Here is a 24,203-nt window from a genome sequence, read left to right as displayed (position 1 = left end):
GGAATAGAAAAGTTCGGGGTACATTACAAGTGGTAAAAAAAAAAAAAAGAAGATCAAACCCGTTGCCATTGAGTTGATTCCAACTCAGCAATCCTACAGGACAGAGTGCCTGGTGGATTTGACCTGCCAACTTTTTGGTTAGCAGCTGTAGCACTTAACCCCTACACCACCAGGATTTCCACAAGTAGTAAGGGTAAGAAGAATTCTGATACTTGGCTGAATGCAAAAGGTATTTCTCATTGTAGGTTGAGGTTAAAAAAAAAAAAAAAGCCCCTGTGCTAGCACCATTCCAGGTTCTAAATGAACGTTTGTTAAATGGAATTATAGCACTTTCATTTTGTATTTAATTTTGTTTCTCTGAGCTGTCTCCTCCATTTGTAGCTACTGGAAAGCAGAGACCATATCATCTTTATTTTTTACAATGCCTAGCGAAATTGACAATGTGTGTCAAATGAAAGCCTGAATGAATGCATCAGTGAATAAAGGGGAAATAATAGTTCGGTTAAATATGGTTGCAAATGATTGCTGTTTTATCTCCTTCTGAAATTCTTCCCATTGTAACACTATTCAATTAATAGTTTTCAAAAGCCTTGTTTCCCTGTCTGGGGTTGATGATGAGACCAAGTATCATTTTCATTTAAGAGGTACCACTTGCCCTTAGCCAACATGGCGGTCTGAATGACTTCGGGAAAGGGTGCCAAAAAAAAAAAAAACAAACCTGTTGACCTTAGTCAAAATGGCTACCTTACTGGCGTCGGTCTCAGAGAATGCGCATGCCCAGTCCTCTATCCGTTCCCCCAGCTCCTGTGGCGGCCATGGTGCGTGCGTCTTAGCGTAAAGAGGTAGTGTGGGAGGAATAAGTTGCTCTGTGATTGGTTGGTGCAGGATTTCAAACCGGAGCTGGCGGCGCGGTTCTGCTTTGCCGTTGGGTGAGGCCCGGAGGGAAGTGAAAGACCGCCCAGGTAGGGCCTGGCGGACCCCGGCGAAGTGAGCGCTGGGGGCTGCGAAGAAAAGGTACGTGTATCGCTGGATTTGTGGTAGGAGGGAGAGTGCCTGAGGGGGTAACCTTTGACCCCTGCGAGGTCGGGGGGAAAGGCCGGCAGTTCCAACCCCTCCACTGGGGCTTTCCCGGGGCAGGGGCGGACTAAACCAAGGGGTGGCGGCTGGGAGAGTAGGGGGCTTCTTCCTTGGCGCCGTGTTTTGTGGGAAGCCCGGGGCGTGTTTTTGAGGTGGTGTAAATTAACAAGGCAGAAGCCGCTCAAAAAAGTGGCTCTCTCTTAAATAACGAGTTTGGGAATGAGTGGGGTAATAACCCTATCCTTTTCGAAGGAACAAGGCTTTTTCGAAGTGAAAAAACCTGGTGTATGAAAGGCGGGGGCGGCCTGAAGTGAGACTCCCCTCCCTTGTTTTCAGGCCCCCTTTAGGGCTCCCAGTACACTTTCATACATTCCTTTTCACTGTCTTTCAGTCGTAGGCGGAGGTGTGTGTTGAAGGGTGGGGTGCGTGAGTAGATAAGCCTTTTTTTTTTTTTTTTAAATAAGTGGCATATTCTTTCTCTTTAATATGTGGAGGTAAATAAGCTTTTGGTGTTATTGGAGAAGTTTGGAGAAAGCGCCTTACCTATAGCTTACTCATTCAACAGGTATTTAATAAGTGTAAAGCATTAATATAAGACAATCTTTTTTTTTTTTGCCTCAGAGGAGCTTGCACTTTATGTGGGGAGAGAGAACTTAAAAAGATAATTGAATATGGTGAATCTGGTAGGCCTATGTACCACTGAGAGTATAGTTGTTTTAGAAAATGTTTTGACAATATTTATCAAGAACCATAAAACGTTTTACCCACTGATATAATAAGCCCAGCCTTGGAAATTTATTATAAGGAACACACAGCTATCTGAAGAAAAATATGTGTCCACAGGGTTTTCAATTGATTCCTTCAACAAATATTAAACGTTTACCAAGTATCAGGCACTATAGTAGGCACCAGGGGTTCAGCAAGGAACAAAACACAAAAATCCCATCCTCCGTGAAACTTAAACTCGAGCGAGAAGACAGAAAAGACAAACTAAATAAATGTATATGTAATATGTTAGATGCAGAAAAGTGCTTTGGAGCAAAATAAAGCAGAGAAGTGTTTGGGAAAAGGTTGTGATTTAAAATAGGGTGGTTAGGAAAGACCTCACTGAGACAGTGACATTTGAATAAAGACCTGAAGGAGGCGAGGCAGTGACCATGTGAAAGATTCCAGGCAGAGGAACTGGAAGATTGGAAATTACCTAAATGTCCAAAGAAGAGAATGGTTAAGCAAATGCTTGTTCATCAACTTTTTGAAACTTAGTGGAAGCACAATAGGAAGCAAAGCACAAAATTGTTTTGCCTGATGATTGCAACTTGATGAAATATGAGTGCATATTGGTCAAAGATTAGAAGGGGGTGTGCATATAGTTGTTTCGCTGGTGAGGTTTTTGTTTCACTATTAAAAAAATTTTATTTAACGCAGAAAATTAACAATAGGTAGTGTTTTATATCTGCCACATGAGTGCTGTAGATAATAAAGAGGTCGTTTTGGACTGAAATGGTAGGGAAGGCTTCAGTGAATTGGTTGGATTTATACTAGACCTTGAAGAAAGGGAGACTTCAAAATGGGAAGAATTCACAGAGGAGAAAAAAGAGAATTTAATATGTGAACTGGTAATAGTTTTCTGAAAAACAGCAATTCAGCTCTTCCCTTTCCTTATTTTAATCTTCATTCATGTTCGTTGGACTGAGGATGCTCTGTTTACTCTTTCTGCAATAGATTTGCTCATAAGAACATTTGGTTTCAAGATATTCCTTCTGCCTGCCAGTTGTATAGAGGCTTTCGATATGGTGAAGCAGAAGCTGGGCATTTGGGGAAAAGAATTGTTCTGAAATGCTTTCATATGAAAGAGTCTTGTAGTATTGAGATTGTCTTTGGAAATGGTTTTCCTTGGCAACAGAGAACTCGCATTGTTGATTTCTTGGGAATCTTCAGATTTAGCAATGTTCCTGAGAATGTTTTTCATTAGAGGTGTTTTCTGAAATACCCAAGCAGCCTTCTATTGCTTTATCTTACAGTAATTAATACCCTTGATGCATCTAAAAAACCTGATGTATAGGTCTCTTAATAATGTTGTTTGTAGACGGAGGAAGAAGGGAATAGAGACTTTTCCCAGGATATCCTGCAGTAAAATCTGTAATAGTCTGTTAATCTGAAGGACGATGTCTGTCTCTTGGCTGGGTGATTGAAATTAAGTTGGGGGCCCAAAGCAATCACATCAAGCTGTGACTCTTTCATGGTGATGCCAAATTGCTCCCTTAGGGATACTCACAGATTGAGAATTTGTAATACAGTGACTTCTCCACCTCTGGGGCTCCCCATCAGTAACAGCTGAGATTTTCTAGCACCTTTTTGTTTAAAGGGCTCTACAAACTGATTTCATTGCTACATACAGGGATCATTTCAGCCTCCCCGAAAGGTACCCGCCTCTGTAGTGAAAAGTGACAGCTGTTTTACAGCTGCAAAGCAACGTACTACAATATGACTTTGTTTTTGTTTCCTCTCGCATTAGTGTATCTCCTAGCTATGGAGCTAAAGAATAAAGGGGGAGAGATAAAGAAGTATTCATGAGGTTTAAAATGTAACCCACCAGGAAGATTAAGACCTTTTTCAATTGACATTGAATAGGATGAGTAAATTTTAACATTTTGAGTTAGAATTTGGCTGCAATATCAGAGTTAGTACTCATGCAAGAAAATATTTTAATCATCTATAAATAATTCCTAAGAGTCACTTTTGTAATGTTAACAAAAATATGTGGTTCCCCAGCATATAAAGAAAAGAGGATTATATTTTGCTAGTGCTGCTTTTGGATTATCCTATGTAAACCTGTGTTAGAGGAAAAACTAACTCTTCAGAATCAACAAGCCTTATCTAGAACTGTTTAAGAGCCTATTGCTGTTAGTTGCTGTTGAGTCAATCCTGACTCATGGCAGTCTCATGTGTTACAGAGTAAAACTGCTCCATAGGATTTTCTTGGCTTAATGGAAGCAGATCACCAGGCCTTTGTTCTGCGGTACTGCTGGGTGGGTTTGAACTGCCAGCTGTTAGGTTTGCATTTGGGCATAAACTGTTTGTGTCACCTATGGACCTGTTTAAGAGTCTAGACCTGGTGAAATTTTGCAAGTTTCTTGATTCTTCTTGATCTGATTTCCAGATATGTTATAAAAAGATTAGATCTGTGTTTGGATGACATGTTATGATTAGAGGGAGGTGTCTGAGACTGCAACATATTATTACGGTCTAACTGATTTTTTAATAACATCTTTTCAGTGTGTTGGAGTAGAAAAGAACATAGGTTTTGGACTCAGACCTGGGTTTGAATGTGAGCTCAACCTTTATTAGTTACTTAAGGCCTCTGAATCTTAGTTCTTCATTGTAAAATGGAGATTTTTAAGTCAGTCACATTTATTTAAAGAAGAAATATATGCGAAGCGTCTAATTTATTGCCTGAATTCATTTGGAGGCACCTAGTAAATATTTCTAACTATACAGCACTGTTTAAAAAAAAAAAAAAAGGTCTAAAATTCTGAATTTAGTGATATCCTTATATGGAGACAGGGGAAAAAACTGGACTTGAGAATTACTTGTTCTAGGATGTAAAGGAGCCCTGGTGGTGCCGTGGTTAAGCTCTCAGCTGCTAACTGAAAGTTTGGTGATTCCCACCCAGTGACTCTGAGGGAGAAAGATCTGGCGATCTGCTTTTGTAAAGATTATAGCCAAGAAAACTCTCTGGGGCAGTTCTGCTGTGTTACATGGGGTGGCTATGAGTTGGAATTGAGTTGATGGCACCCAACAACTTCTAGAATGTAAACAACGGTTAAAAATAAACAAAACTACACTTCATACCCACTCTAATAATACCTTATATTTTTATAGTAAGGTTCACTTTATACATTATAAAGTTTTTACCTACATTAGCTCATAATATCCTGTGAGGTAAATAATGCAGGGAGCTCTGGTGGCGCAGTGGTTAAGCACTCGGCTGTTAACCGAAAGGTCTGCAGTTTGAACCCACCAGCTGGTCTGCAGGAGGAGAAAGATGTGAAGTCTGCTTCTGTAAAGATTTACAGCCTTGGAACCCTGTGGGCGGTTCTGCTCTGTCCCATAGGGTCACTATGAGTCAGCATCAGCTCAATGGCAATAAATTCGGTTTTTTATTGTTCCCATTTTATAGATGAGTCTCAGAATCTAATTAAATGATTTATTCAAGTTTATACTATTGGTAAATAGAGGGGCTAAAGCTTTATTCAGGACTTCTGTCCCCATCCCCCCACCCCCGCCTTTTTTTAAACTTATTTTTGTTTGTTTGACTCTATACTACACATTGATGTTCAGGTAGAATGGAAATTCTTTTGACAATAATGTGTGTATGTGGTGTGTTTGTGTTCCTCTGACTTTCATTTATTAAATATTTATTTTGCATGTAAGCTTTGTGTTAAATACTCTGTGTATGTGTAAGTAGTACATTAGTGCTAAATGGAAGGTTCCTTTCCTGAAGAAGTTTACAGTCTGCCTGATACATAGGGTAGAAACATATAAACACAAAAACCAAACCTGTTGGAGTTGAGTTGATTCCGACTCATGGTGACCCTATAGGACAGAGTAGAACTGCCCCATAGAGTTTCCAAGGAGCGGCTGGTGGATTCAAGCTGCCGACCTTTTGGTTAGCAGCTGTAGCTCTTAACCATTGTGCCACCAGGGCTCCAGAAACATATGGGAAAGTTAAGTAAGAGTACAGTGTGTATGCATCTGAGGACCAACTGAGCAAAGCAATGCAGGAAAGACTGGAGACAGGGAAGTCAGCTAAAATGAGAGATGACAACCTGCAAGTGATAAGATGGTGGATATCATACGCATATGAGAGGAGGCCACAGGTTTGGTGACTATGCTTTTTTTTTTTAAACAATCAGTTTTCAGTACCCTAGTTGCACCATGAAAATTTCCTTTTCTGTGTTCTTGGGTGAATAGAAGTTTTCCTATGTACTGAGCTCACTGTCCTATAGTCTCAGAAAATATACAGATGAGTGCTGAAATAATAGAAATCAGTACCCCATGTTAAAACTGCTGATCAGTGCCATCCATTTCTGCTGGAATCCAAAGGTAAATCATCATTCAAATTGGCTACTGAATGCCCTGCCCCAGCTTTTGTCCCGTAGCACTTGAGTATGTTTGCCTGTTTTGCCTTATTCTTAAGTCCATAGGCATCTCCATGACTTCCAGATTTCTTCCTGCCTGTTTTAATGCTATTCTTTTAGTTTTGTTTTTAGTTTAGAGAAAGAGCTTTGTAATACATTTGTTGGTCTGGTTGCTTAGCAGCTTGCTGTGATTATGTAGCTTGGAACAGATACATTACCATTTGAGATCTTGGTTTCCGGCCCTGATTCAGGTATCTATTGCATCCAGGCTTAGAATTAGGAAGTGTTTTTTCTATTAGAGCAATCATCATATACGTGCAAATGGATAATTTTGCAGCATTTAATAGAAAATATCTTTATGTTTATATATGTTCCTTTGTCCTTTGTTGTTTTTTACCTTTATCCCTTTTTTGCCCTCACAGTTTAGGATACAATCTTATAAACATTGTAAAATCACTAAACCTTCATAAAAGAGTTCTTAAAATTTATTTAGATGCACGAAATAAGGACCTGGACTATAATGTTGAAGGAGTGTTTAGGAGAAACATAAGAATTCTTTAATGGTATTTCTGAAGACATTAGATTTTCAAATGAAATTTGGTTTTTATTTCATTTCCTCGAGATAATTTTCATAACATCCAGTTGATGTCTTTCTTTCTTAACTGCTAGAGGAAGATCTTATTTCCTCAAAGTGTTCCCAGTTCAAATCTATCTGGAACAGAACTGTCTGTAAGGATACCGTTTTTAATGTAATATCAGCAGGTCTTTGGGGGTAAGATGAAGCCTGAAATTCACTACACAGAACACAGTAGCAAATGATTTTTCCTTTGCCCTTCTAACTGTGAAGGTGGTGTATTGTTTCTGATGCCACGGTGTGGTACAACATAATCCTTTGCCTATACTTAGTATAAATTTATTAGACATAGTCCCTGCACACAGTCCAGCAGAGAGGCCTGCATTACAGAAATAATTCTTGTGCTGCTGAGCTGGCAATTTACCCACTTAATCACTTGTGTGACGTCATATGTGCAGTTGGTAGAAAATGTGCTGACCATGTCCTGCATTTTAAAAGGCAGTTGCAACAGGGGCACTAGCTAAAAATAAAATAAAAAATAAAGCTTTTAAGTTACATTGAAGGTCTTCAAAGTCCAGAAGGATTAAAGTAGCAAAAGTGCTATGTTAGTCAATAGGCTTGACTTTAAGAATCACATTTTATAGTTGGCCATCTAATAATCAGCTGATATGCTAATCCCTAGTTGTTTACTTCTCAGCTCCAAAATGATTGCAGAGCAGGGGAAAAAGTAGGCAGGAAGGGGATATTATATTCAGAGATCTGTGAAATGCTTTTCAGATTTTCAAATCAGCCTTAAACTTTCCAACTTTGTTATAAGGATCACAGAAAACATCAGTTGTTGGCTTGAGATTCTTGTGATAGCTACAAAGGGAAGAGTCCAGATGTGAGTCTCTGCTGGGTGTACTGGATTGCTACTAAATCTTTTGTGTGTGGAAGAAGACAGGACCCCTAACGAATATTTGATTTCTTGGCAGAAAGATGGAGTCTACAATGCTGAATTTGCGGAATCTGTTTGAGCAGCTTGTGCGCCGGGTGGAGATTCTCAGTGAAGGAAATGAACTTCGTAAGTCATTCTGAGCTGGCCTGTGCAAAGAGAAAAAACAGATTTTAGATTTGGATTTTCTACAAAGCTGAAGTGTGTTCCAATTTTAAAATTGCTTTTCACTGGGGTTACCTAACCCAGAAACCCAGTGCCATCGAAAAAAAAAAACAAAACCACGTGGCCACTTATCCATAGTCAAAGCTTAATGGGCACTCATTCTAAATGGTCACTTTTTTTTTACAGGTGCCCTTAAGTGGGTTTTACCCAGACTTTTTTTCATTATTAGGCTTCTCTTTCCACTGAATACTTGGCATAAGTTGCCAATTTCATATTTGTAGCATAAACTGGGTAAAATCTCTGAATTTCTAAGGACGTTGCATTTTTTTTTTTTTTTTAGAATAGTAGCTGTCCACATTTTTCATCCTGGGCTTTCTCTGTGTTCTAGAAAACATTTTCAATTGCAGAAGGGAAAAAAAATGGCACTTCATTTTGAAAGATGGGCCAGTCATCCGCTTTTACCTACTTCATATAATTGATGCTTGGTAATAAAGGATTGGAATTGAGTATAGAGCTGGGGAAGTCTTGATAGAGGGGACAGTCTGGGCAGTAGTAGATTAGCAAGAAAGGAAGGTGAGGCTGATAGCATTGACTTAGGTGATCTAAGAGAACCAGTTTCTCTTTGTTGCCATCCTCTCCTATTTCAGATTTTTTATTGATACCTAATTTAGTAAATATCCTGAAGTACAGCACTGTCAGTGATAGGATAATATCCATATGCCTACAAGGAAGACCAGTTGACACAACTATTATTCAAATTTACGCGCCAATTGCTAAGGCCAAAGGTGAAGAAATTGAAGATTTTTACCAACTTCTCCAGTTTGAAATTGATCAAGCATGCAGTCAGGACACACTGATAATTACTAGTGATTGAAATGCGTAAGTTGGAAACAAAGAAGAAGAAACAGTAGTTGGAAAATATGGCCTTGGTAGAAACAATGCTGGAGATTGCATGATAGAATTTTGTAAGACCAACGACTTCTTCATTGCAAATACCTTTTTCACCAACATAAACAGCGACTGTACACATGGACCTCACCAGATGGAATACAGAGGAATCAAATCAACTACATACGTGGAAAGAGACAATGGAAAAGCTCACTATTATCAGGCAGAACAAGGCCAGGGGCCAACTGCAGATCAGGCCATCAATTATTCACATGCAAGTTGAAGCTGAAACTGAAGAAAATTAAAACAAGTTCATGAGAGCCATAGTATGACCTTGAGTATATCCTACCTGAATTTAGAGACCATCTCAAGAATAGATTTGATGTATTGAACACTAATGACCGAAGGCCAGACGAGTTATGGAATGACATCAAGGACATCATACATGAAGAAAGCAAGAGGTCATTAAAAAGACAGGAGAAAAAGAGAAGACCTAAATGGGTGTCAGAAGAGACTCTGAGATTTGCTCTTGAACATAGAGTAGTTCAAGCAAAAGGAAGAAATGGTGAAGTAAAAGCTGAACAGAAGATTTCAAAGAAGAAAAAGTAAAGTATTATGATGACTGTGCAAAGACAAGGAGATGGAAAACCAAAAGGGAAGAACACACTTAGCATTTTTCAAGCTGAAAGAGCTGAAGAAAAAAATTCAAGCCTCAAGTTGCAATAATGAAGGATTCTATGGGGAAAATATTAAATGACACAGGAAGCATCAAAAGAAGATGGAAGGAATACACAGAGTTGCTATACCAAAAAGAATTGGTTGATGCCCAACCATTTCAGGAGGTAACATATGATCAGGAACCAATGGTACTGAAGGAAGAAGTCCAAGCTGCACTGAAGGCATTGGTGAAAAACAAGGCTCCAAGAAATGAAAGAATACCAATTGAGATGTTTCAGCAAACGGATGCAGTGCTGGAAGTGCTCACTCGTCTATGCCAAGAAATTTGGGAGATAGCTAACTGGCAAACCAACTGGAAAAGATCCATATTGATGCCTATTCCAAAGAAAGGTGATCTCACCAAATGCTGAAATTATCAAACAATATCATCAGTCAGAACAAGGCCAGGGCCAACTGTGAAACAGACCATCAATTGCTCATATGCAAGTTCAAGCTGAAACTGAAGAAAATCAGAGCAAGTCCACGAGAGCCAAAATCTGACCTTGAGTACATCCCACCTGAATTTACAGACCATCTGAAGAGTATATTTGACGCATTGAACACTAGTGACTGAAGACCAGACGAGTTGTGGAGGGACATCATACGTGAAAAAAGCAAGAGGTCATTGAAAAGACAGGAAAGAAAGAAAAAACCAAGATGGATGTCAGAGGAGACCCTGAAACTTGCTCTCGAACATCGAGCAGCTAAAGCAAAAGGAAAAATTAAAGAAGTAAAAGAACTTAAAGAAATTATAGAACAATATCATTAATATCACATGCAAGCAAAATTTTGCTGAAGATCATTCAAAAATGGCTGCAGCAGTATATCGACTGGGAGCTGCCAGAAATTCAGGCTGGTTTCAGAAGAGAACGTGGAACCGGGGATATCACTGCTGATGTCAGATGGATCCTAGCTGAAAGCAGAGAATACCAGAAGGATGTTTACCTGTGGTTTATTGACTATGCAAAGGCATTTGACTGTGTGGATCATAACAAATTATGGATAACATTGCGAAGAATGGGAATTCCAGAATACTTATTTGTGCTCACGAGGAACCTTTACATAGATAAAGAGGCAGTTGTTTGGACAGAACAAGGGGATACTGATTGGTTTAAAGTCAGGAAAGGTGTGTGTCAGGGTTGTATTCTTCCACCATACCTGTTCAGTCTGTACGCTGAGCATATAATCTGAGAAACTGGACTATATGAAGAAGAACAGGGCATCAGGATTGGAGGAAGACTCATTACAACCTGTGTTATGCAGATGACACAACCTTGCTGAAAGTGAAGAGGACTTGAAGCACTTACTAATGAAGATCAAAGACCACAGCCTTCAGTATGGACTGCACCTCAACATAAAGAAAACAAAAATCCTCTCAACTGGACCAGTGAGCAACATCGTGATAAACAGAGAAAAGATTGAATGTCAAGGATTTCATTTTACTTGGATCCACAATCAACAGCCGTGGAAGCAGCAGTCAAGAAATCAAAAGATGCATTGCATTGGGTAAATCTGCTGCAAAGGACCTCTTTAAAATGTTGAAGAGCAAAGATGTGACCTTGAAGACTGAGGAGCGCCTGACCCAAGCCATGGTATTTTCAATCACATCGTATGCATGTGAAAGCTGGACAAGGAATAAGGAAGACCGAAGAAGAATTGACGCCTTTGAATTGTGGTGTTGGTGAAGAATATTGAATATACCACGGACGCCAAAAGAATGAACAAATCTGTCTTAGAAGAAGTACAACCAGAATGCTCCTTAGGGGCAAGGATGGCGAGAGTGCATCTTAAATACTTTGGACATGTTGTCAGGAGGGATCAGTCCCTGGAGAAGGACATCATGCTTTGCAGAGTACAGGGTCAGCAGAAAAGAGGAAGAGCCTTAACGAGGTGGATTGACACAGTGGCTGCAACAGTGAGCTCAAACATAACAATGATTGTGAGGATGGCTCAGGACTGGGCAGTGTTTCCTTCTGTTGTGCATAGGGTCACTATGAATTGGAACCCACTCGACGGCACCTAACAGCAACAACAACACCATTAATATCACATGCAAGCAAAATTTTGCTGAAGATCATTCAAAAGTGACTGCAGCAGTATATCGATAGGGAACCTGTGTTTTATTGACTATGCTAAGGCATTTGACTATGTGGATCATAACAAATTATGGGTAACATTGCAGAAAAGGGGAATTCTAGAACACTGAACGTGCTCATGAGGAATCTGTACACAGATCAAGAGACAGTTGTTCGACAGAACAGGGGGATGCTGCATGGGTTACATTCAGGAAAGGTGTGCGTCAGGGTTGTATCCTTCCACCATACCTATTCAGTCGGTATGCTGAGCAAATAATCCAAGAAGCTGGACTATATGAAGAAGAACAGGGCATCAGGATTGGAGGAAGACTCGTTAACAGCCTGCATTATGCAGATGACACAACCTTGCTTGCTAAAAGTGAAGATGACTTGAAGCACTTACTGGTGAAAATCAAAGACTACAGCCTTCAATATGGATTACACCTCAACATGAAACAAAAATCCTCACAACTGGACCAATAAACAACATCATGATAAACAAAGAAAAGATTGAATGTCAAGCATTTCATTTTACTTGGATCCACAATCAACAGCCATGGAAGCAGCAGTCAAGAAATCAAAAGATCCATTGCACTGGGAAAATCTGCTGCAAGAAATCTCTTTAAATTGTTAAAAAGCAAAGATGTCACCTAGGGGACTAAGGTGCCTCTGACCCAAGCCATAGTGTTTTCAGTCACCTCATATGCATCTGAAAGCTAGACAGTGAATAAGGAAGACTGAAGAAGAATTGACACCTTTGAATTGTGGTGTTGGTGAAGAATGTTGCATATACCGTGGACTGCCAAAAGGACGAACAAATCCGTCTTGGAAGAAGTACAGCCAGAATGCTCCTTGGAAGCAAGGATGGCGAGACTGCGTCTTACATACTTTGGACGTGTTGTCAGGAGGGATTAGTCCCTGGAGAAGGACATCACGCTTGGTAAAGTAGAGGGTCAGCAAGAAAGAGGAAGACCCTCAACAAGATGGATTGACACAGTGGCTGCAACAATGAGCTGAAGCATAGGAACAATTGTGAGGATGGAACAGAACCGGGCAGTGTTTTGTTCTGTCATACATAGGGTCACTACTAGTTGGAATCAACTCGACGGCACCTAACAACAACAATTTAGTAAATGTTCTAGTCGTCCTCACTTGTGTAAAAGTAATGCAAGAACTGTGCCTTAAACTTTTTTCCCCACAGTATCTAGTTCAATATTTTCTTTAATTTGATTGATGTTTTTAATAGCACTTACCCACTTACAGGCCTTTCAAAACAATATTCTATTTTCTGTCTCTGATAGCTGCTGCATGACCCTGTCATCTGGTACCAGCTCAGTAACCGAGATGGCATACTAATTAGACTTCTCTTTGAGGTCACATCATCTCAGAAGATGGATTACTTTAGAGTCTAGTGGAAAGGATATTGAATTAGAGATCTTAAAACTCAGGTTCATTCTGCGAATATTTAGTAAGAGCCTATCACAACTTCTAGCACATGCTGAGTTGAGGGAAAGGGATAAATAGATGGTTTCACAGAGAAAAGTGGAGTTTGAATTGAGCCTTGTATGTAGGGTAGGATCCCGACAGCCAGAGATGAATGAGGGCATTTTAGGTTAGGGAGAGAGCAGGAGTGGAGGTAAGAGAATTTGAGGGGAGTAAGAGTAAGAGGGGTGTGTATTAGTTTCCTAGGGCTATAGTAACAAAGTACCACAAACTGGGTGACTTAAAGCAACAAATTTATTCTCTCAGCTCTGGAGGCTAAAAATCTGAAATTAGTGTGTTGGCAAGGCTGGTTCATTCTGGAGGCTCTGATGAATGGTCTCCTAGCTTCTGGTGGTTTCCTGCCATCCTTGGTGTTGCTTCGCTTATAGATGCATCATTCCAGTCCCTGTCTCTGTCGTCACATGGCTTTCTTCCCTCTGTGTCTCTGTGTCTTTTCTTTTTATAAGGATACCAGTCATACTGGGTTAGGGCCCACCTTCTCTAGTATGATCTCATGTCAACTAATTACGTCTGCAAAAACTCTGTTTCCACATAAAGGTCACATTCACAGTTACTGGGGTTAGGACTTGAACATATCTTTTAGGGGGATACAAATCAACCCATAACAGAGTGACATACTCCGAGCTGTGTTTTTGGAAGATTAACTTGGCAGAGATGTAGGCCACATTACAAGTGGAGGCTAGGAAACCGATTAGGAGACGTTCGCCATAGCTCAGGGAAGAGGCAATAAGAGCCCTAACTGCAAAGATGGTTGTGAAGATGGAAATCAGGGAAAATGGCTGAAAGAGATTACTTTAAGATTGCTAGGAGAAGGCAGCTGATAGGATGTGGGAGCAGAGAGAAGAATCGGAGGTTTGTAGCCTCAATAATTAACTGCTGGCTTTTAACTGCTAAAATAGGAATTTAAATGTCTTTGTCTTTGTGGTTATGCTATGAAGATTTAGGGATAAAATGAGTTACTAGTTGTGAAAATACTTTTGGAAGAGATTATGCCATACAAAAATACAAGATATTTATTTTCGTAGGTACCCTTATTTTATAAGTAAATTTCTTTTAACAAATTCTATCTCCTCATTGATTTCTATTATAAAATTTAGAGGTGCACCTCCCTCCCCCATTTCTAACTTGAAATATTGGCTTTTCAGAAACTAAAATTGCTCGGGGTTTTCTAGATCCTAGAATCTCCTTTCTGCAAGCACACCAGTGTCTGTCCTTTCCTTAAACCAAAAAACCCAAACCCCTTGCTGTTGAGTCAATACTGACTCATAGCGACCTTGTAAGGACAGAGTAGAACTGCTCCATTGGGTTTCCAAGGAGTAAGCTGATGGATTCGAACTGCCAGCCTTTTGGTTAGTAGCCATAGCACACTGTAGCTCTTAACCACTGTACCACCAGGTCCCCGTCCTCTCATTAGATTCTGAGAATTCCTCTCATGCCTAAGTATCCCCTAACTCCTTTATTCTTGCCTTTCATCATATATTTCTTCTTTTTTCTTTTTGTAGAGTTTTTTTTAAAGCTGTGGTTACTGAAAGATCAGAGTGAAAGTTAATATTCAAGTAAAATGACTTTAATAGCCTAGTTATTTTGTTTTCTCCAATCTATGTGGCATTTATCTTCTATATTTATTTTATAAGTTGCTTGAACTTTTTTTTTTAATAATTTTTATTGTGCTTTAAGTGAAAGTCTACAAATCAAGACAGTCTCTCACATATAAACTCATATACACCTTACTACACACCCCCATCCACTCTCCCCCCAGTGAGTCAGCCCGCTCCTTCCCTCCAGTCTCTCCCTTTGTCACCGTTTCGCCAGTTTCTAACCGTCTCCACGCCCCCATCTTCCCTCCAGACAGGAGATGCCAGCATAGTCTCAAGTGTCCACCTGATACAAGTAGCTCACTCCTCATCAGCATCTCTCTCCAACCCATTGTTCAGTCCATTCCACATCTGATGAGTTGTCTTCGGGAATGGTTCCTGTCCTGGGCCAACAGAAGGTTTGGGGACCATGACTGCCGGGATTCTTCTAGTCTCAGTCAGACCATTAAGTCTGGTCTTTTTATGAGAATTTGGGATCTGCATCCCACTGTTCTGCTCCCTCAGGGGTTCTCTGTTGTGCTCCCTGTCAGGGCAGTCATGGGTTGTGGCCAGGTACCATCTAGTTCTTCTGGTCTCAGGATGATGTAAGTCTCTAGTTCATGTGGCCCTTTTTGTCTCTTGGGCTTATAATTATCTTGTGTCCTTGGTGTTCTTCATTCTCCTTTGATCCAGGTGGGTTGAGACCAATTGATGCATCTTAGATGGCTGCTTGTTAAAATTTAAGACCCCAGACGCCACACTTCAAAGTGGGATGCAGAATGTTTTCTTAATAGTATTTTGCCAATTGACTTAGATGTCCCCTGAAGCCATAGTCCCCAAACCCCTGCCCTTGCTCCGCTGACCTTCAAAGCATTCAGTTTATTCAGGAAACTTCTTTGCTTTTGGTCCAGTCCAGTTGAGCTGACCTTCCCTGTATTGAGTGTTGTCCTTCCCTTCACCTAAAATAGTTCTTATCTACTATCTAATCAGTAAATAACCCTCTCCCACCCTCCCTCCCTCCTCCCTCTCGTAACCACAAAAGAATGTGTTCTTCTCAGTTTATACTATTTCTCAAGATCTTATAATAGTGGTCTTATACAGTATTTGTCCTTTTGCCTCTGACTAATTTCACTCAGCATAATGCCTGCCAGGTTCCTCCATGTTATGAAATGTGCTTGAACTTTTTTTGATGGTGTATAAATTAGGAATAAATATAACTTAATATTTATCTCAGGTGGTTTTTGTGTACTGACATTATTCTAGGTTTGTGCTACGCTATGTACGGTATGTGACATGGAAATTGTTTTCAAGAAGATTATTTAAGTTTTAGAGACAAGATTCATCATCAGGAAATGGAAAATAATACAAGTATCAAAATATATGCTTTTATAACGTCTAAAAAGATTTAATGTGGGCCAAACTGATGAGCAAAGAAAGCTTTCATAGAGCAGATTGGACTTGAAAAATGGGTACATAAAGAATAGGTAGGGCATTCCAGTTAGAATGCATGGCTTGATCACAAGTGAGAAGGCAGAAATGAACACAGGTGTGTTCTGGGGGCAGGGACAAACTGGATTAATTAGAGAGAGGGTATTTATTATATAGTGGGAGGAGGTAAGTTCGATTAGATTGGTGAGTTGGGCTTGGATACCTGGAGTTTAAATTTCATCTGAACAGCAAGTCATTCATTCAACAAATATGTGAGTGCTCATGATATACTGGAAAGAGTGTAAGGCACTGGAGATAAAAAAGCAAAAAAGATCCCTGCCCTTAAGAAGCTTAGAGGGGTAGTTGGGGGACAGAGGCCCTGGGGGGAATAAACTGAAAAATGAGGATTTCTGGAACTGCATTAATCTATTTGCTGAACTATGAACCAACTTCGGATTTTTTTCTTTAATGAATCAAAGATTATTCTCAATTTGTTTTAAGGAAATTTCCCTTCTTTTTTTTTTTTGATGAATGTGCTTTACTTTGGGTTTAGTTTAGTACAGTATGCATATGCATATATTTTTGTTTGAGTTTAATAAATCTTTTGAATGTGTACTTCATGACGGAATATACCAAGCCGAATTGTTATTCACAAACTGACAAAAAATGCCATGTTTATTGATCTTCACAATCAAATATTTCCTGCTCTGTGGTCCAAAGTGCCCTTTTGACCCAATGCTACAAACTTAGTTTATAACAGAATTGTATGTAAAAAGAATGTCTTAATCAGATATGCAAATGTCTGGTTTTGTTCTGTCGCAAACTGAACTGAACCAGTAATCTAATCATTTGTCTTAAAATAGAAATTCTTTCCTTGAAATGAGCTAATTAATTAGTTTGAGTTCCAAGTTGGTCCAATTCGGTTCCATCTGTAATGTGTGCCAATTAACAATGAATAGGTATGATAACTCAAGATTTTCCAAGAAAGAATATCCTAAAGAACAAAGAACAAAATTAGGTCAGGTGAAAACCTTTTCGTTCTCAAAATTGTTTTTCAGCTCAGTAAATATTTGAGTGTATGCAACACTATATTTAGAAATATTTAATTGACCACAGTGTGGAGCTAAAAAGTTTTTTAGACTCTGTAGTTGAAAATGTGTTTCTTGTTCCTTATTTTTTGAAACTGCGTTATTCCATACATCAGAAAAGTGCGTTGCTTGTTGAATTGTCAGAGTGAACACACCCAAATAACCAGCTCTTGTTTTTAATTTTTTCCCTTGTGAATCTATGATGTTGAAATTGTTAAATTTGCAAAAGGATACATTGCTTGTTTTCTTTTTCTTTAAAAAAACAAAAAACATTGTTATGTGTTCCAAACTGTTAGCTAAACCAGCATATCATTTAAAGCTATTTGAATTGTAATAATACTTAATTGTTGGGGGGGGGAGCCCTTAATATTTACATTTTCTAAAATAAATAGGTCACAATATGCTATTTTACTAATAAAATCTATTGCTTGGCTAAAAACTGAAATTTTTTGTTATATATAAGACTTGATTTTTCAAGATACTAAGAATGAATTGGTATCCTAATTTTCATAAGTTTGAAATTTAGTCAAATTCATAAAATTGCTTAAAAAGGACACTATTATTTCTTATATTCTTAGGTTACATTCAAGTAGGAAAATTGCCCTTAATACCTAAGAATTTGCTAACTTTGTGCGTTTGGCCTAGTTACAGCTGTGAACTGGGCTAGTTTGACCAGAAGCAGATACACACCTTGAAACTTCTTCCGTGATGCTGGTGAGGAGTGATGCTTAGAGATAGATCGAGGTTATTTAGAAATTGTAAGGTGCCTTTGCAAATACATTGTAGAAGAGCAGGTTTGGACAATATCAGATAATAAGAATGAATCTTACCAGGGTTATCTTACTTTGAGGTGCTGCCTTGGAAGCATTGGTTTCTCTTGCAGACATTTGAAAAGAGTTCACATTCTGTTACCGGTGACTCACCAAAAGCTGGTATCTTCTCGTGTCTTTCCAACTGAAATGTTTACGTACCCTTCAGGGCAGTGTTAAACAGCAAAAGCAAATTGGCTCTTTACTTTCAAATCAATATTTTTATAATTACATAGCTGAATGGAATTGCAGGCCTAGACATCTATAGTATTAATCTACATCTACGGGAGCACATTACAGCAGTTACATTTGAATTTGCTGTTTAACATCTCTGGCGTAGCAACGCGTGACTATAAAGGAGGCTGTTTTTGTTTTATGGCTGTAACTGTCCTGGTGTGTGACAGCTGCCCCACAGGTGTCCCCCTTTGATTGCCTTCTGTTCAGAAGCTTTCAGTGTTGGTACATCTGGAGCCAGGTGACTAATGAATTACTTATTCCATAGCGGATGCCACTAGATAAGCCAAAAGTAAGTGGCCTATTGAAACAGGAATTCCTCCCCTCAAAGCTCTCATCCGGAGTGGTGAACATATATCCAGGGTCCCAGAATCTCCTCCTGGTTATTTTCAGCTGGATTTGCCTGTAGTTCAGCTAGTCCTTTAGTTAAGTATTTGGAGTAAAGCTAACCATAGGATTCATTTATTAGAACATTTATACTCTGTTTGGTGCTTGAATTATTAAAGTTTCCCTCTTTCCTCAGAATTTATCCAGTTGGCAAAGGACTTTGAGGATTTTCGTAGAAAATGGCAGAGAACAGACCAGGAGTTGGGGAAATACAAGGATCTTTTGATGAAAGCAGAGACTGAGCGTAGTGCTCTGGATGTTAAGCTGAAGCACGCACGCAACCAGGTGGATGTAGAGATCAAACGGAGACAGCGAGCTGAGGCTGACTGCGAAAAGCTGGTGTGTACTGTTTTCTGTGCTAGGGCTTGCTAGAACTATGATGATGGGGCAGAGGGAAGCCAGATAGACCCTGGTTTCCTCTTCCACATGAAAGAACTGAATGTGACCTGTCCATTAACGGCTTATTAGAGCTGAGATTGCAGACTAGGAATCTTCTTAAGTTGAAATTAAATTTTTTTTTTCTCCTTTAGACTTGAAAATATTACTTGAGACAAAACTTCTAAGTGAGAATTTAAAGAATTAGAAAGGCAGAGATAGCCTAGTGTACTTGGACATTCCTCATTGTTGGATTATAAGTGCTACTCAGACTATGCTCATGCTTGTATCGATAGCTAGTAGTTTGTTATTGATACAGGCAGTACAACTCTAAATCGTTCATCACTGCTCTCTAAATCAGAGTAAAGGGCTAGGTGTATTCAACCAGAGTGGAGCAATGTGACTGACATAGAACACTATCATTTTGATAGACCAGGGTGGGTCATGGTGCAAAGGAAAGCCTTTACTAGGAGGGACTAATCCATCTTGGTACAGCATTAGATGCCTCACTTAACTTAAATTGTCTGGTTCCAGTATGTTACAGCTTTGTATCCATTTTCATGCATTTTGCTCCACCATTTAGAAAGGTGGGTGGCTGCTTTGATCTGTAGAAGAAGCCAATAATTGTCCTGATCAAATGACACTAAAGTGTTCTTGCTATGCGAAATCTATTTTGGGGCTCTCATTTTGCATTACTCTCTTCTTGGATTAGCAGTTTGATCCAGAAGTTTTATAGCAGAAATCCCACTATTCTAAATGGAGTTCCTTTTGCCAGTTAGAAATCAGAGAGACAGTCTGGTCTTGATGTGAATTAATATGCAATTGGTGTAGCAGTCTTCCTGAAGGCCCATTTGCATAATGCTGTATTTTAATGTCTTCTGGTCTGCCTGTCCCATAAATTTGAGGTGAAGCTTCCTCCCCTGGCTGGTTATGATGTTTGACTCTGCTGTGGTCTGTAGGAACGGCAGATTCAGCTGATTCGAGAGATGCTCATGTGTGACACATCTGGCAGCATTCAACTAAGCGAAGAGCAAAAATCAGCTCTGGCTTTTCTCAACAGGGGCCAACCATCCAGTGGCAATGCTGGGAACAAAAGGTGGGGGAACTGCATCTGTTGTTATCTGATCACAAGCTACACAGCTGTCAGAGCTCTTGTTATGTGAACTCTCAGATGTACAGCTTCTGGAGTGTGTGCTGCATAAAGCAGAAAGACTTTGGAGAAAGGGTGGGAAATAAAGGCACAGAGACCTCCGCCCTATTTTTAAATGTTCCCTTAGGAGGTTGTTTCACCATGGATAAAATTTTGATGTTGGCACCGACTTGTACATGAATAACTAATCTTGTACATTGCCTAGAAACCTAAGGGTGAAAGTGGCAGTTCAGCAATACTTTCAATGTTTACTCTCCAGAGAGTTCTTGCAGCTCTTCTACTTTAGAAAGACCTCTGTGAGCCAAGACCAGAGAGTAATTTTGGTTCCACTGCATCACTGTTTAAAAGAGTCTCCACCAGGTTTTGAATTTAACACCCCCAATACAATAAGTAAGGTCAGCATTCTCAGAGCTATTTATTTTGTTGCCTTGTTTTATGGGGAATCTTTATAACTAAGAAGATGTACGGGCTTAATTTCTTAAAAAGCCAATGCTTGGTAATACTCTGTCTTGTAGAAAGCAACCACAACTGGGATCAAATTAAACTTCAGTCTTCTGCCTTGTGAATTTTTAGTAGCCTGTAGTACACACTCAGCAGAGAATAGCACCTATACCTGACTGTATTCCAACTGCTATTATAGAGCTTTGTTAAAAAGCAACTGTGCTACATGTGTGCTTGTGCACACATGCACACTCCCCCATGAAAACCATAAGAAGCAACCCATCACAGCTAGGATTTGCTTGCAGTTCTCATAGAGAAGACACTGTTCTGAAATTGCTGATGTTACCTGCCCAGTGGGACTTTTTGTGAGTGTTGGTGGGTCTTGTGTCTAACACTGTGTTGTTTCACTCGTCTAGACTGTCGACCATTGATGAATCTGGTTCCATTTTATCAGATATCAGCTTTGACAAGACTGATGAATCGCTGGTAATGAACTTTTGATGTCTGAGAATTACCTACTTTTCTTAACCCTGCTCCCTCAGGAATCTCTTTCCTGTCCTCTCCTGAACAGCCTTTGTTACTGTTTTATAGTTGATGTGCTGTACATTCTGAGCTAGCATTTTAAAATATAAATTGTCACAGACTGTAAGAGACTGGCTTATCTATTAGTTTCTGGAACTGGGAGTATAGAATTCAGGATTTGTCATAAGGTTATTAGTTTTATTTAAAGGATCTGTAAGCTGCATGTGTTAATTGATTATATCTTGCCTTATTAAAGCCCCAGCAAGCAAGCAAAGAATTAGCAAGACTGTATCTAAAACCAATTACTGTCCAGTTGATTCCAACTCATAGTGACACTATAGGACAGAGTAGAACTGCCCCATAGGGTTTCCAAGGAGCTGCTGGTGGATTTGAACTGACAGCCTTTTGGTTAGCAGGCAAGCTCTTAACCACTGCACCACGACGGCTCCAGACTGTAGGAGTTTATTTGCTACTTTTTGGGTAAATAGACTTGTGCCTTATTTCTGAATTAGTTTGGCTCTTGAGGTGAACTTAACCATACTTTGCAATTAGAAGGAAACAAATGTCCTGGGACCTGAGCCAGAAGACTGTGATGAGAGTTTCTAGGCACTATATGATGCTTTAACCAACAGCGGTTAATGCGTTTAAACTCTTTGTTACTCTGCTTTTATGGGGCAGTGCATTTCTCTTAATTTATGGTGGTATTTCCACATAAAGGGTAATCTCCTGATATTTTAATCTTTGATATTTAGGAGACTGTTCCATTGGTTTGTGTATCTTTTCCTGTTGCTAAATGAAAGCTCGCCAATAACACAATAGATGAGTGGACATTGTTGGTGGGTGGTTTTCTAATGATAGCAAAACAAGTGGCAGCTACTTGTTATGTAGCTAGAATTTTTCTGTCCAAATTCGATGTTTGACTAAGGAAATAATTGCTATTTCATGGATAGAAAAATTAGGCATCACCTTTTTGAAATAAGGAATTATATGGATTAGCTCTGGGGTGTATAATAAAACTAGAACATATTATTAGTTGATTTGGAGCTAGACCTATGATGTGATATCTGTTGTATTTGAAGCTGAATCGGACAGACAGTAGCCAGATTACTCAACCTTGAATTGGGGAGGTTAAATTTATTTAGCTAAGCTACTACATGGTTATAAGCACATAGCTAAACTGCTATAAGCAACTTCTGTTTCTGGATATTCTGTTTTCAGGGATTATCAAAAGTAAGGAAACCACAGGTAGCTGTTAAAAATGATTGCAAATGGTTGAAATAAGTGAAGTGAAACCAGACCACAGTAAAAGACAATTCTTCAGTGGTGAACATCTTTTTTAGGGCCTTAAGGAAAAGGAATGATTGAGAGACATAAAACTTAAAGTAGAACTGTTTAAGTGGCAACATTGTGCAGACCATCTTATTAGATAGTAGCAATCCCTTGAGGGCAAGAATCAGATCTAACAGGATCAGTATAGTGCCTAACACTTTGTAAGTTCTAAAACTAATTACAGAAATAATCAGAAATAAAGGACCAGGCACTGGATATAATCACAGCAGAAGTTGATTCTTTAACCTTTTCTTGCTTCTGTGGTATTGATTCATGATTCTATTATAATAGCTTCAATTTCCAAAAGAAAGCATGTTAGCTTACTATAGCTGTATAGCTACAGCAGTAGAGATCCTCCCTTCCCTCTCTCCACAAATTGTAAGTTAGGTAGCTGGACTCAAGAAACCTTTAAAGTTCATTGTAAATTTACAAGGAGAGCTCTAACCAAAGAAAGGAATTAATGCAATGTAATTGTCAACAGGATTGGGATTCTTCTTTGGTGAAAACTTTCAAACTGAAGAAGAGAGAAAAGAGGGTATGTTGGTTTTTATTTTTTTATAAAGTAACAATAAAATTTCTCTGGAAGTTTTGCCATGATGTGGTGTTCCTAACATATTGCTCTAACCCAGTGACCCAGTGCTGTAACTGTTCTAGCCATTGTAAACATGGCGGGTGGGGGTGGGTATTGATATTCCTTAGGGTGGTAACTCAGTACTGGATCCTAGGATCCTGTCCTGTTTTACTGGTCTGGGCTGCATCTCAGTTCATTCATAGAGTAGAAAAGGATATGCTTAAGTTTGTTTTGAGTTGTCATATGAACTTTTATGCCGGACTTTTGTGCTCTAATGTAAGCTTTAGATGCAATGTGTGTATAATGGAATATACAGAGATCTATCTGCGTGCTTGTTTAGGGTACATAATGTGTTTCCAAAGCCTTCATGTCCTTAGATAGGATTACAGCTCTACTTTTTCTAGTGTTGTCATCTAAATTTCTCCGGAGCTCATTCATTTCTTCTAGGGCACCGAGGGCATTTTTGTGTTGGTACAACTTAAACTTCATATACCAAAAAACCCATTGCTGTCGAGTCAATTCCAACTCATAGCAACCCTATAGGACAGAGTAGAAATGCCCCATAGGGTTTCCAAGGAGTGCCTGGTGGATTCAAACTGCCAACCTTTTGGTTAGCAGCCATAGCTCTCAACCAGTGCACTACCAGAGTTTCTAAGCTTCATATAGAACTGGGCAATAAGAGAGAGCACACGTTGTTATTTACTGTAGTTCTGGCTCTTAGGACTTGCATCTAAGTTGTGTGATGGAATGATTTTATTTTCTGTGCTTCAGCTCTTCTACTTGGCACTAAAATTATTGGACTTTGCTCCCCTCTAGCGCTCTAATAGCCGACAGTTTATTGACGGTCCACCTGGACCTATAAAGAAAACGCGTTCCATTGGCTCCACGGTAGACCAGGTAAGACTAGACAGACTGAGAGAATTGTGGCTTTGAACACGCCAGAGATGAGTAGCCCCAAGCATTAAAAATCCTTTTGAGTCAGCATTGTTGTGTTATTTTGAGAGAGATGTTGGGTGAAAGTTTTCCTATGTAATAGTATCCTTATTATCTATAATGAATGAAATTATTCTGATTATGTAAATGTCTGTTGCCTATATGTTTGATTCTTAGTTATTTGTATGTATACCCCTGTGACCTATGTTTTGTGTTATAAGTATGAGACTTCAATTTAAGGTTGTTTTGAGCTGGAGGCTTAAGTCCTGACCAAGACTTAGGGATTTT

At 39.3% G+C, this 24,203-nt stretch overlaps 1 protein-coding gene across 3 annotated transcripts in view; it reads left to right on the top strand.

The window, feature by feature from the left end:
* The first annotated feature begins 800 nt into the window (after positions 1-800).
* The window catches only part of RACGAP1 (Rac GTPase activating protein 1), a 32,900-nt gene continuing 9,497 nt past the window's right edge, over positions 801-24,203 (top strand). The window contains exons 1-7 of one of the 3 annotated variants that reach the window (XM_049883082.1): positions 801-1,014; positions 7,771-7,855; positions 18,731-18,933; positions 19,929-20,065; positions 20,977-21,046; positions 22,893-22,946; positions 23,799-23,879. In XM_049883082.1, the coding sequence (XP_049739039.1) occupies positions 7,771-7,855; positions 18,731-18,933; positions 19,929-20,065; positions 20,977-21,046; positions 22,893-22,946; positions 23,799-23,879 (630 nt within the window). In that variant the 5' untranslated portion in view covers positions 801-1,014. Of the gene's footprint in view, positions 1,015-7,766; positions 7,856-18,730; positions 18,934-19,928; positions 20,066-20,976; positions 21,047-22,892; positions 22,947-23,798; positions 23,880-24,203 lie in introns of all 3 variants that reach the window. The other 2 variants (XM_049883081.1, XM_049883083.1) reach the window with 2 other exon arrangements.

Source organism: Elephas maximus, chromosome 4 (assembly GCF_024166365.1).
Source record: "Elephas maximus indicus isolate mEleMax1 chromosome 4, mEleMax1 primary haplotype, whole genome shotgun sequence".
In the NCBI taxonomy this organism is placed as follows: Eukaryota; Metazoa; Chordata; class Mammalia; order Proboscidea; family Elephantidae; genus Elephas; species Elephas maximus.
This window is presented reverse-complemented; position numbering and strand designations above follow the sequence as displayed.